This window comes from Macrobrachium rosenbergii, chromosome 54 (genome assembly GCF_040412425.1).
Source record: "Macrobrachium rosenbergii isolate ZJJX-2024 chromosome 54, ASM4041242v1, whole genome shotgun sequence".
Classification (NCBI taxonomy): Eukaryota; Metazoa; Arthropoda; class Malacostraca; order Decapoda; family Palaemonidae; genus Macrobrachium; species Macrobrachium rosenbergii.
The window spans coordinates 33,125,771-33,139,203 of NC_089794.1; the positions used below are offsets into that span (position 1 = coordinate 33,125,771).

At 36.6% G+C, this 13,433-nt stretch overlaps 1 protein-coding gene across 36 annotated transcripts in view; it reads right to left on the minus strand.

Moving 5' to 3' along the window:
• Nucleotides 1–13,433, minus strand: part of sm (smooth) — a 783,427-nt gene that overhangs the window by 67,490 nt on the left and 702,504 nt on the right. For 31 of the 36 annotated variants that reach the window (XM_067097814.1, XM_067097810.1, XM_067097830.1 and 28 more), the window contains one exon: nt 10,292–10,377. In XM_067097814.1, the coding sequence (XP_066953915.1) occupies nt 10,292–10,377 (86 nt within the window). Of the gene's footprint in view, nt 1–10,289; nt 10,378–13,433 lie in introns of all 36 variants that reach the window. The other 5 variants (XM_067097815.1, XM_067097823.1, XM_067097837.1 and 2 more) reach the window with 1 other exon arrangement.

The following is a 13,433-nucleotide window of genomic DNA, read 5'->3' on the forward strand; positions in this document are numbered from 1 at the left end:
AACACTCCTGCAATAATAATTATGCATGCAAAACACTATAAAGTTATCAAACTCTACAAATAATAAACAAAACTAAATCCTAGAAACTTTTAAGGAGTTATGAACGTAAAGGAATCGTTAAAAAATGATTACAAATTGTCAAAACAGAAGAAATTCCCATACACCAAAATTTACAGACGAACGAAATAACAGACTTAACAAATTACCTCCAGTTAGCAAAAAAAAAAAAAAAAATTAAATACAAAAATACAGTTTAAAGACGAGAAACACCACCACTTGGTAACTACCATCAGTCACTACAATCTCTTGGTCATAACTGATAAAAAGCTTCACCAAACAACCTTCCTTTGAGAGAGAGAGAGAGAGAGAGAGAGAGAGAGAGAGAGAGAGAGAGAGAGAGAGAGAGAGAGAGAGACTCCATTACACACGCGACCATCAACACACTTCACGAACACATTTGCCAGACAGTCATTTGTACTAATTTGGTTCTTCCCTTAAGAAATATGGATCACATCCCCATATCACAATGGAGGGCTGAGCTATATATATGAGAGAGAGAGAGAGAGAGAGAGAGATCGCGCTAGGATATTACATATTTATGCATTAATATTGTCCATAAGGGGAAGGTAAATGTAACCCCCCTAACACTAAAGAATTAAATAATCTATAAATGAAAAAAGCAAATACTGACACTTAAATATCAGCATATCCATAAATGAAAATGTAAATGAGTAAAACATCAGCAAAAGATTACACATTTGTTTAAAACCGCCGGACTGTCATAGAATGAAAACCCAATCATTAACTGACATAAAATTCAAACTGAGTAAATCTGTTAAATCTTGAAAGAATAACTGAATAAAATTCACAGAACGTCAACAGAAAATTAATATGTCAATCCCTTAAAAAAAAAACTAATCACACCACTTACAAGAGCATTAAAACCAAATAAACCAGGCCAGCCTATATAAACAAAACGACAGATTACCGTAATCACGTAAACGACTGAAAACAAGGCCCCAAAACAAAAATAAATAAATGGACCGCTGACACGAGCGGTACCGGGACATTACCGAAAAGAAAAAAATATATATATTACACAAAAAAACGAAGGAAGTCGTTACGACCCGTAATAAATCACTCTTATGAAAGAGCTACTACGGGCCTGGGAGGGGCCATTCAACCCAATATTTGAAACATCACTCGCAACATGAGGTATGCATTCATTTGTTCATTTTCCTTTTGAGAGAGAGAGAGAGAGAGAGAGAGAGAGAGAGAGAGAGAGAGAGAGAGAGAGAGAGAGAGAATTGATTCTATGAAATTAAGGCTGTCAAGTAAGAGACTAAAGTAGATTTCAGAGAGAGAGAGAGAGAGAGAGAGAGAGAGAGAGAGAGAGAGAGAATGAAATTCAGGCTGTCAAGCAAAGAGAGAGAGAGAGAGAGAGAGAGAGAGAGAGAGAGAGAGAGAGACTTCAATAAACCGTTAAACCGCATTAAGTTCTCCAATATAAAAAAAATATTCTTATTCTCTGCACGTCATGGAAAAAAAATAACCGAAGTGTGTCATCACGGAGACCGTGATAAATCCTGCTGTGATAACTCAATCTGATGAAGGAGACTGACCCCCGAGAGAGAGAGAGAGAGAGAGAGAGAGAGAGAGAGAGAGAGAGAGAGAGAGAGAGAGAGAGAGAGAGAATTTCGTTATCTGGTCACCCGGCCGTAAATCATGCAACCTTGTAGACCAACCTTTTATATGATTTCCTTATGGATGGGAACTAATAAAAGAAATAATTTCATCATATCCAAATAATTTCATCATATCCCAATACTGAGAAATCATCTTAAGACCAAGGTTAATAAATTGTATGATCCACATAAACTTAATAATAATAATAATGATAATAGAAATAGTGAAAAATCCACACCGTGCACACAAAATTACAACAAATAACAATAATGATAATAATGAAAAATACATACTGATGCAAGTGTAAATAATTTTACATACATACATATATTTCCACTTACATCAATACGGATTTTCTCACCATTTTTGACTTGTGATTATGAGATTTAATATATATATATATATATATATATATATATATATATATATATATAATATATATATATATATAAATATAATATAATATTCAATCTGTTCCCTCCTTCCACAGCCAAACGAGAACAAGGTATGCAAAACTAACACTCCCTACTCCTACCCAAAAGAGCCTATCCTCCCCGTCTTAAAAAGAGCCTATCAGATAACGTAGCAAATATAAATATGTAATACAGGTCACTTGACCGTGATCTCTATCGTCACTAAGGTTTAGGTATCTGACAATCGATGGCGCTGCCTGCCCGCCTGCCTGCCTGCTTGCTTGCATACGGAGCTCGAGAGAGAGAGAGAGAGAGAGAGAAATTATTATCGTTCACGGACCATTTTTTTTTATAAATCACCACGTAAGCGAATGAGAGAAGCGTGAAGGGATGGATTAAGGATTTTGATGATTGAAAAATTATTACAAGAACAAAGATATTGCTATAATAAAACAACAATAAAATTAAGAAAATACACAGAAGGTGCGGATGATATTACCATAGCAGACGCAGCAATGTATCAAACAATATCCCAAGAATAATGAAACGTGCTTTTGCCACATGACAGTCCATGAGTAAGAGTCATGAATTCATAAACATCACGAAAGAACAGTACATCACACGACATTCCACTCCTCCCCCTACTCTTACCTACTGTCCTGACCCTAACCCCTACCCCCCAAAAAAAATTTGAGCCCCACCACCCTGCAATACCTCCCTCCTCCTCCAACGGGCATACCCAACAGCAATCATTCCCCTAACTAAAAATCGTTAGTGTCTCCCGCTTACTCTCCTCAGCTCTTGAAGGGCGGTGGGGTGAAGGGGGGAGGGGGGGAGAGGGGTTGGGAGTCCGTCCTCATCCCCCCTTCTCCGCCCCCATCTCTCCCCTACTCATCGCACCGGACAAGGGGGGAAGGGGAGAGAGAGAGAGAGGGAGAAAGAGAGGGGGGGGGAGGAAACTGCGACCAGCTTCGAGTTTCAAGAAAGATCTTTTCACTTTTCTTTCCCTTCTTCTTCCTCTTCAAATAATCGTCAGACTTTTTCACAGTTTGAGTCAATAGAATTAAAAGTCTTATCGGGTACGCCAGTCTTGCATCGCTCTCCGTGATTTCAAGGCTATTTTTAAGTTTTTATTTTCTTTCCTACTTTGTTTATCGGACGTACCACATCGCCAAGGAAAGATGATTTACGTTTAACTGTATACGCAAATATTTATTATTATTATTATTTTCATATCTTCATTCTCCTACAGTCGTTTATTGCCAAGAATGATATTTCCTACATAAACAACCATGAATACTTGTATTAGTATCTAAGAACTCTATTCCTTACTGATTTCCTACCGTTTACCACACGAGTCTCGTCGTCAAGAAAGTGTATTTACGATTCACATGTAAACATTATTATTTCCATTACTATCATCATCATCACCATCATCATCCATAAACTTCACTTCTCCCTCTTTCTCTCCTTCACTCTGTTGATTATACACATCATTGCCAGAATATGTAATTTACGATCTATAAACAAACCGTTTGTCACTATCAATGCAGCTTTTTTTTCCTCTTCCCCCTCTCTCTCTCTCTCTCTCTCTTCTGACTCAGACAGACACACAAGCAAGCACACACACACACACATTAATCTAAGTCTAAACAGTGACAGACACATTGGCACGAAATCAGAGGGGAGTACAAAAATAACAAATTGGCATAACCTTCAACGCAAAATGACAATTAAGGATAATATAAGAAGCGATAAAACCATTTACAGAGTCTCATGGGGTGATGCTGTAGGTCCTACAGCCTTTCTAGACCCCCGCCGTCTGCGGATTTACTCACAACTAAGTCGGCTGGTAGGCGGAAATGTGGTGCTGAACCAACGACCTTTTGAGTTTATATATACACACATACGTACTGTATATATATACACACACACCCATATGTGTGTGTGTGTTAAAAGAAAGCCCCATTCTTCAACATTTGCTATATTACACAAGACTTTCCTCGCCAGCTGTAATTACAACCAAACTTTCTCCAAGCTATCTCGTCTAGATTATGTTCCTCCTGCAAAAAAAAAAAAAAGCCGTAATATACAAAGAGATATGAAGATCCCATTACCATTAAGGAAGAAAATCCTCTCCCATCTAACACGGCCCTCCAAATCCTTGGGAGATTAACCTGTTTCTACCCCCGTAATCTACGGATCGTCTCCCCCCAACAATCTTTCCCTACTCCCCCCTCTCTCTCTCCCTCCCCACTCCCCCAGCCTGTGTTAGCCTAAAGGATCAATACAAGTGCAACCCCTACTTTCGACTTACTTTTTTTTTTTCCCCCACCACAATCCAACGTCTCTTCATTTCTCTACTGTGAATGGGAAAACACAAGCTTCGTTTAAGCCTAACGCCAGTGGCTTGACCCAAACACACACAACACACACACACACACACACGACAGTGACTGCTGGAGTACGTGCCGACTCCTGGAGGAGGTCAATGACCTGATGGCATCTGAAGCGAGGGAGTTCTCCTTCGTCAGTTGTAGTCCAGTTCTAGTCTCCTTTAACTCTTAGATGGCATGGCAGGTGTTTCAAGTCTCCAAGCTGTCCCTTCTTCGTTATCAAGGGTTTTATATAATATGGTTTGTGCTGTGGTACCTATTCATTCGTTCTTCTGCAGTAAAGCATTTTTTTTTTTATTTGAGAACAAATAATCTAAAAGGCTTTCTTCTGTCTTTCCATTTTATCATCGTGCTTCTCTCTCTCTCTCTCTCTCTCTGGTACAAGTATGAGAACAAGGTGAATTAATATGAACATTAAACTCTGTCCGTCTGTTTCTTACCGAGGTTTTCATCATTATAAAAATAACACAAATTTACAACTGCCCGCTTTCATCAGAGGTCATTTTTGTCTAGATACCAAAATTAGTATACTGACCCAATTGTCAAAATAATAAAGTAGATAATTTGATCATTACAACCATAAAATTCTCTTACTCTGAAGTGAATTTTATAACTGGTTGTTAGGGGACTGCTGTGGATTGAAAGTGAGAGAGAGAGAGAGAGAGAGAGAGAGAATCACTCCCCTCAGAATGTACACCATCGCAATCTTAAAATCAACGGGAGCACCTCGACGAAGTAACCCTCACCCCCATCGAAGTAAAACTCTCTCTCTCTCTCTCTCTCTCTCTCTCTCTCTCGGAAACTTAAACTCAAGTAATGCCATGATTCAACGCGGACATCAAACATACCCAAACGACTACCTGGGGAACATCAGGGCAAACAAGGCAATTAGAGGCCATCCATCAAACTCCGGGCCACTATCGGAAAACGAAGGATCTCTCAAATCATCCTGCACAGGAAGTTTTATAACGTCCTTGGATGCCTTTTCCCCTGAAGGATCAAGGACCTGAATCACGTGGAGGGGGGCGGGGGCGCCGCCGCCGGGCAATTCTGGTTGATTAAGAGCTATAATGTAAAGGGATTTCTCCGTAGAGGCTAAACGATCGAACATTGACTTTCTGAGTTGAGTGGAATCTACAAGATTAATATGTTAATTTACGTTCAATACGAATCTTAATGTTTATTCACATTTATACTGAATATACTGTGTGTTAGAAGTGGATGGCATTCTTTACACATGAACAGCCAATTTAAGAATATTTAATTGTAAGGTAATGTTAAAAATATTTAACTGTAGGGTATTTAATTGTAAGGTAATGTTAAAAATATTTAATTGTAAGGTAGTGTTAAAAATATTTAAGCGTAAGGTTAAAAATATTTAATTGTAAGGTAATGTTAAAAATATTTAATTGTAAGGTAATGTTAAAAATATTTAATTGTAAGGTAATGTTAAAAAAAATTTGTCAGGTAATGTTAAAAATATTTAATTGTCAAGTAATGTTAAAAATATTTAATTGTAAGGTAATGTTAAAAATATTTAATTGTAAGGTAATGTTAAAAACATTTAATTGTAAGGTAATATTAAAAATATTTAATTGTAAGGTAATGTTACAACATAAACATCATATCGAAAAGCGTCATTTCAACATCAACATTCATATGCAAACATTAAACCCCAAAACATTTATACTACTTCTATCTAAGTTTATGTATTTACACTAGACGACTGATTTGAATAATTCCCTTTCGATTTTATGCTACCATTTGAATATTAACCAGATCTGATTTTAAATTATCCTGTCTTATTATGTAAATGTTAACGTTCAAACAATGAAATCTTTTCATTTACATAACCCTAACTGACGTCAATGTACAAGTTAATTATAAAACCGGAAAATATAAAGCTGAATTTAAATTAAGTCACTGTAAACAGCATCTGTTATTCTCACCATTTAAATTTTAGCCTAGTGAATAAAAGTAATATTGTGTGTCTTGCAGGTTCCTCAGGGTGTGTGTGTGTGTGTGTGTGTGTGTGTGTGTGTGTGTGTGTGTGTGTGTGTGTGTGTTTGTGTGTGTGTCAGTTTACATTTATATATATTGAGTTAATACAGTACATATTTTTAAATACACAACAAATATAAAGTTTAAGCCTACGGTATGGCCCTCCCCCCTCTCTCCAAACTGAATATCTAAATAATACAAGTTTATATATCTTTTTTAATTGATACAAATATAAAGATTAAGCCTAGGGTATGCCGCCCCTCTCTCTCTCTCTCTCAAACCTAATGACTCCTACATTCCCCAACTTCCACAATCGAGTTCACAAGATGATAAGCCCCTGTCATCATCATACCAACGAGGAACTCTGAATCCGAAGGTATTCAGCTCGCGAGCCAAAGAATTTTATTTTTTTAATATTTTGTTAAAATCTCTTTGAAAAGACATGTGGATTGCTTGATTAGTTATTCATACCTGGAGTCGCAATTACGAGAGTTAATAATGGATCAGTTTCACTTAACAATTATTAATCAGAAAACCAAAGAAATTCACTGAGCAGCAACACCTCTCGGTTGCTAACTGGAACAATGAAGTCGTTCCAGGTTCATTGTTATTGATATCAATTAGTTCCAAGGAAAACAGAACACGGTCAATTGAGAACCCAAACAATAACAGAACAACAAATAGAACAGAGATGAGAAGGGCAAATCACCGACGGAAATTCCAAAAAATTACCTCACGTTTCACAATACCACATTCACACGATTATTGTAAACCGGCAACTCTCCCATGGTAAATACATTTCCAATCCGGTAACCCCTTCAACACCATTTCAATCCACCAACTCATTTATGAAGACATTACAAGTAATGGTTTAACGGGCAACGGTATAAACGGGAGGGCAGCTCCGTTATCGAGGGTGGGGTGGGGTCATTTTCTTTGCAATGGCAGAGCCAATTTGCAAAACCAATCGACGGTAGGAATGCAATCTGGCGGCAAAATGACGTTCAATGCTCTATTCCGTCCTCCATAGCAAAAGGAGGTAGGTGGGTTCATGCTGATGCGTCGATAATTGAGGTGCAGAATTTTACTTGGAAAGTATTGGAATGGAATAGAGCGTCTAGGCCATAAGCCAAGCACTGGGACCTATGAGGTTATTCAGCGCTGGAGAGGAAATTGAGAGTAAGCAGGTCTGAAAGGTGAAACAGGAGGAAAATCTCGCAGTTGCAATTTGCTCTTGCTAATCACTGGACGCATTATAATTGCAATTATTATAATGATTATCATTACATCACTTGGCAACGCGTCTACTGAATATAACAGCCGTAAAAAGTAATGGAAAAAAGGGAGAATGATGTTATATCATGCGAATATTCCACGTTACGAAATGAATCATAAAGAGAGAGAGAGAGAGAGAGAGAGAGAGAGAGAGAGAGAGAGAGAGAGAGAGAGAGAGAGAGAGAGAGAAGTTAAAGAGCAAATACGGATTAAAAAGAAAAGGAATATAGAGGGGGAAAAAATACGGGACGCAGAAAATCTCTCTCTCACTTGGTTGCTCTCCAAACAATTTCTACTAACCGACTTGTTTACTTACTCCTTTTCCTCCCTTTCACTACACGAGAGAGAGAGAGAGAGATAGAGTTTATAAAAGCTAACTAATTTCCAAATGTGCAAATTTCCCTAGGGGAAAAAGAGGCTTCATTTATATACGCAAAAAAAAAAAAGGGCTCCATTTACCTAGGCAAAAAAATAAAGGCTCCATTTACCTAGGCAAAAAACCAGGCTCCATTTACCTAGGCAAAAAAAAAAAAAAAAGGCTCCACTTACATAGGCTAAAAAAAGGCTCCATTTACATAGGCAAAAACCCGCTCCATTTACGTTGGCAAAAAAAAAAAGGCTCCATTTTCCTAGGCAAAAAAACAAGAGGACCCCATTTACCTAGGCAAAAACATGAAAAGGCTCCATTTACCTAGGGGAAAAAAAAAAAAAAAAAAGGCTCCGTTTTCCTAGGCAAAAAAAGCTGCCCCTTCCAGTTTCCTTTAAACTTCATTATGGCAAAAAGGCCCAATCCTCCCTCACTTTCGAAAGGACCACTTAGGCTTGAAAAAACAAAGTTCGCCTTTCCTTCCTATTTAACCTTTAACCTGTACGTAAGAATTCGACCTCACTTCGCACATAGGTTTTATTAATGGTGGTATGCGTGCCAAATATGCAGTCTCCATCTCGTATAGTTCAAAAGTTATAGCAAGGGTTAAATTCATATTTGACTTTTGACCTCTGTAATACAGCGTTTGACCTACTACATAAAATGTTGAATTCCGTTCATCCACCGATAGTTTACATTACGTGGAAATCTGAATTCTTTATCTTCCAATACCAAAATCATAAGAGGGTTAGACAGACAGGTCAATTACATTACGCCCGGGGGCAACAAACCTATGAACAGGAAAGGATCCTTCCTTCCCCAAGTCTGTTTTTCCAAAAAAAAAAAAAAAAAAAAAAAAGTGGGGAGCGCTCGTCTTCCCCCAGCTATTGTCCTCAAATGGCTTTCTTTCCAAAACACTCAAGTTAGAAAAGTTGAAAAACTGATATTTTCCCATCCAAAACAGGTTGGGGAAAGGATTTTATGCTAGAAATAAGAAAATGGGCATTACCCCAGGACTTTATACTGATTATAGAAAATGTATATTGACCCATTCAAAACACTGAAGGAAAACATATATAACAACAAAAATAAAAAAAAAAAAAAAAAAAAAAAAAAAAAAAAAGGAAGTTCTTTTCACACAAAAAGCCAATCAAATTGAAACTTCCAAACACGACAAGTACATCAAACAAACAGTTTTTATAAAGGCTTTCATTACGAAAGTGGCTATTTTCTATCTTCCTTCTTCCACCATAAAAAGCCCCCCAAGCAAAGACCCGGAGAAGTCTTTTCCTCCTCGACTCGAACAGTACAAACAGCGATTAAGCAGCTTGACTCTCCGGTCCGGTGTTGACCAACTCTGATGGCCAATTGCTCCCGAAGACTTTCCGCAAATACTTTTCGCCAGTTCTCCTTTTAAATTTCCTGTTTACTTCTGGTGTATTCACTTAACGCTGTCTAGTTTTTTTTTTTTTTTTTTTTTTTTTGGGGGGGTTTCCTCCTCCTTCCATCTCCCAAAAATAAATTGGTCTGCTAAGGTCTTTTTTCTATATCGACAACTTATGTACTTATGTGACTTGGGGACTCAAATACGGTTGGAATCTAAATATCAAACTAATTTTTCAGGATTATCACACACGCACATGTATACACATGTATATTATATCTATCTATAATTATATAATATATATATATATATATATATATATATATATATATATATATATATATATATATATATATATATATACACACATACATACATACATACATATATATATATACATATATATATATATATATATATATATATATATATATATATATATATATGTCATTTGATGTAATTTGTAATAGAAATCATCTACTGTATGTCTCGAAAAGTTTTTTTATCATTTTCCTTTGCTTCTCTATATCTTATATACCTATAGCTTTGATCCCAACTGATATATTTCACATATAATAGTGCATTACAGTAATATGCATAAAACAAACCGCAAATCTTTTCACGAATAAAACCTTACCAAACCAAAAATAAAAATTATGAAGACTACCACACCAAAATGTATCACACTTAAAAATAAAAATTCCACCAAACATAGAAGCACTGGGAAGCTTCAGACATGAATCAAGTCAACGATTGCGTAAAAGGATATTCAACCATTGCTTGGACGCCATTTTTCTTGAAGATGACAATACGAAGGACGTTCCCGAAGGGCTGGCATATGGTGTGTATAACATCCTGCAAGAAAAAAGAAAAATTAATTTTAGAGACTGTCTTTGATGGGTATGCAGTAACTGCAAAAATTGTAAATACAGTTATTGTTTGTTAACAAGAATTATTATACAAATGCAAAATGTATATATATATATATATATATATATATATATATATATATATATATATATATATATATATATATAAGTAGCTGTAATGTTTGTGGAATTTTAAAGAAAAATTTAAAAATCAATGAAAGCACACTATTACAACCATCGTCAGTTATAAGTTAAAATAATACATTTAAAACCCAGTAATACTTAAATTCATGTAGTACATTCATCTCCACAACTGTATATATCTCTAGGGTAGTACATGGCATTTTTCAAATGTATGCAGCATTGCTGGTATTTATAAAAATAGTCTCGTTGCGTTTTCTTTACGTATATTGAAAAGGAAAGCCCAGTATAAGGCAAGGAAATCTATATTTCACACATATAGCGGAGAGAGAGAGAGAGAGAGAGAGAGAGAGAGAGAGAGAGAGAGAGAGAGTTACTTTCAACATAAGGATCAAATGTCTAACACTCACTGAGCGCGGACCCACCCACAGAGAGAGAGAGAGAGAGAGAGAGAGAGAGAGAGAGAGAGAGAGAGACTCATATTTTAAAAGCACAATGCGTGAAATTTCGAAGCTAATACCTTAACATACAACACTTCCCAACTTTATATTGGGGTAAAACAGTATGAGGAATGTCAATAATTAAAAATAATGCGTCGGCATAATTGAGTTTTCTGTACATCGTATAATCAAGGCCACCGAAAATTGATATCTTTCGGTGGTCTCGGTATAATGCTGTTTGGTGACCTGTCCCATATAGTTGCCAGATGAACGATTATGCCCATAAAATAAATACGAAACCAGGTCCCCATTTTTTTATATGGTGGTGGCCTGTCCTACCGGCTGCCCTGTAGTGACATCGCTTAGATGCACGATTATGGCTAAGCAGCACGAACAACTGGGCGGGTAGATAAAATAAAAACTAAAATAAAAGATGTTGGAGTGGCTTTGTTTATGTGTGTATTAGTCTGTAACATCCATTTGCAAAACCTATCCGTTGATTACAACGTAATGGTATGTTTGATGATTGGAGACTGGTCGGCTGCGGGAGAACCCTGGTTGCCATCACCAACCAAGCCATCGAGGCTCTAAAAAAAAAAAAAAAAAAAAAAAAGGCTAGAGGGTTGCAACGCTGCTAGATGCTTTGCAATATGTTTGATGATTGGAAGGAGAATGCTCAACATGTCAATTTGCAGCCCTCTAGCCTCAGTATTTTTTTTTAGATCTGAGGGCGGACGGATAGACAAAGCCGGCACAATAGTTTTCTTTTACAAACTAAAAAAGTGGAAAAGGTTTTAAACGGTTAATTATATATGATCATCCGTTCGGATTCTTTAATACGGAGGACTTAACGGGGCTGGAAATCCATTAGCCTTATCTAAACTCGTAAATCCTTTTCGAAAAAAATCAACGAGAATAAATTAATGTTTATTTCGTGCTAAAAAAAATAATCATCATCCATGGGAAATTTTAAGTCTTTTCAAACTAAAAAATTGTTCCAAAAATATAATTCATTAAAATCAGAAAATTAAACTTCGTTTAAACAAAACTTTAATCCTGCATTAAACAATTGAATTTGGTTGCGAATTACAAAAAAAACTTTATAAAACAATATTTTACAAAATACCAAAACCAACAGGAATAAATTAAAATAAAACATCACTTAAAAATTTAAAGAGTACTGAATTCTAAAATAAATGCTTCTCCACATTAAACGGTTTCGACTGGTTCCTAGCTAAACAATTAAGGGTGAAACCAAACACGGAATTATTCATCCGGCTAACAGAAAACATCACTAAGCAAAACAATAAATATCACTTGAGCTTCAAAAACAAGTTTACTCCCCCAGCCAACAACTACAGAACTAAGACTTTTTTTAAAGACTTTTTTTTCCCAAGAAGGGCTAACAGCAACAAACCCGACACCAAACAAACAAACAGACGGACGTGTACGCAAATAAACTGCACACTGCAACATCCGAATGTCATGTCAAGTCCCCTTTTTCCCTGCCGGCTCGAATAACATATTGTGGCACACGAGGCTACCGATCATTTATAAATAATCGAAGGGGAATGCTTCAAATTGATGTTGAGAATGCAGTGCAAAAGAGAGAGAGAGAGAGAGAGAGAGAGAGAGAGAGAGAGAGAGAGAGAGAGAGAGAGAGAGAGAGAGAGAGGCTGGACTTACCCCAAACCTACTCCAAATGCCTCAAAATATGTGACATTTGATCACTAACCTGGGATAAATTTCAGGACTGTAATGATATTAAATCCTTAGGTTAAAAACTCCGTAAAACAATGAGAGAGAGAGAGAGAGAGAGAGAGAGAGAGAGAGAGAGAGAGAGAGGGTGTGGACTTAACCCGACCATAATGAGGATGTGTGGAATTGACATCAATTAGACTTCACAGCCAAATTATCTTCTAAATGGTGTACATTTTCATGGTATACATTTTGACGGAGCAATGGGCACCTACGTCGAGACTGACTCTCTCTCTCTCTCTCTCTCTCTCTCTCTCTCTCTCTCTCTCTCTCTCTCATCCATCAAACAGCCGATTAACAATTGAATACATAACTCAATGCGCAAGTCATCAGATACATAATGATCTTTTGGGAAAAGTCTCATTTGTTCCAACTCGTCCTGATAAGGAATCGAACGCTGGTTCCTCAGTTTGCGAGCTGTTACGATTACCAATGTGCCAGAGAGAGAGAGAGAGAGAGAGAGAGAGAGAGAGAGAGAGAGAGAAAGAGAGAAGGCAAGTCTAATTCAAAGAAAGATTCCCATTGATATTAATCAATATAAAATTAATTCCACGATAAAATCCTTTCCCATTGATATTAATCAAATAGCATTTATTTATATTTCCTGACGACAATAATTCAAATATGCTACAAACTACAAATACAGGCGTAATTATAATATATATATATCATACACACACACACACACACACACACACACACA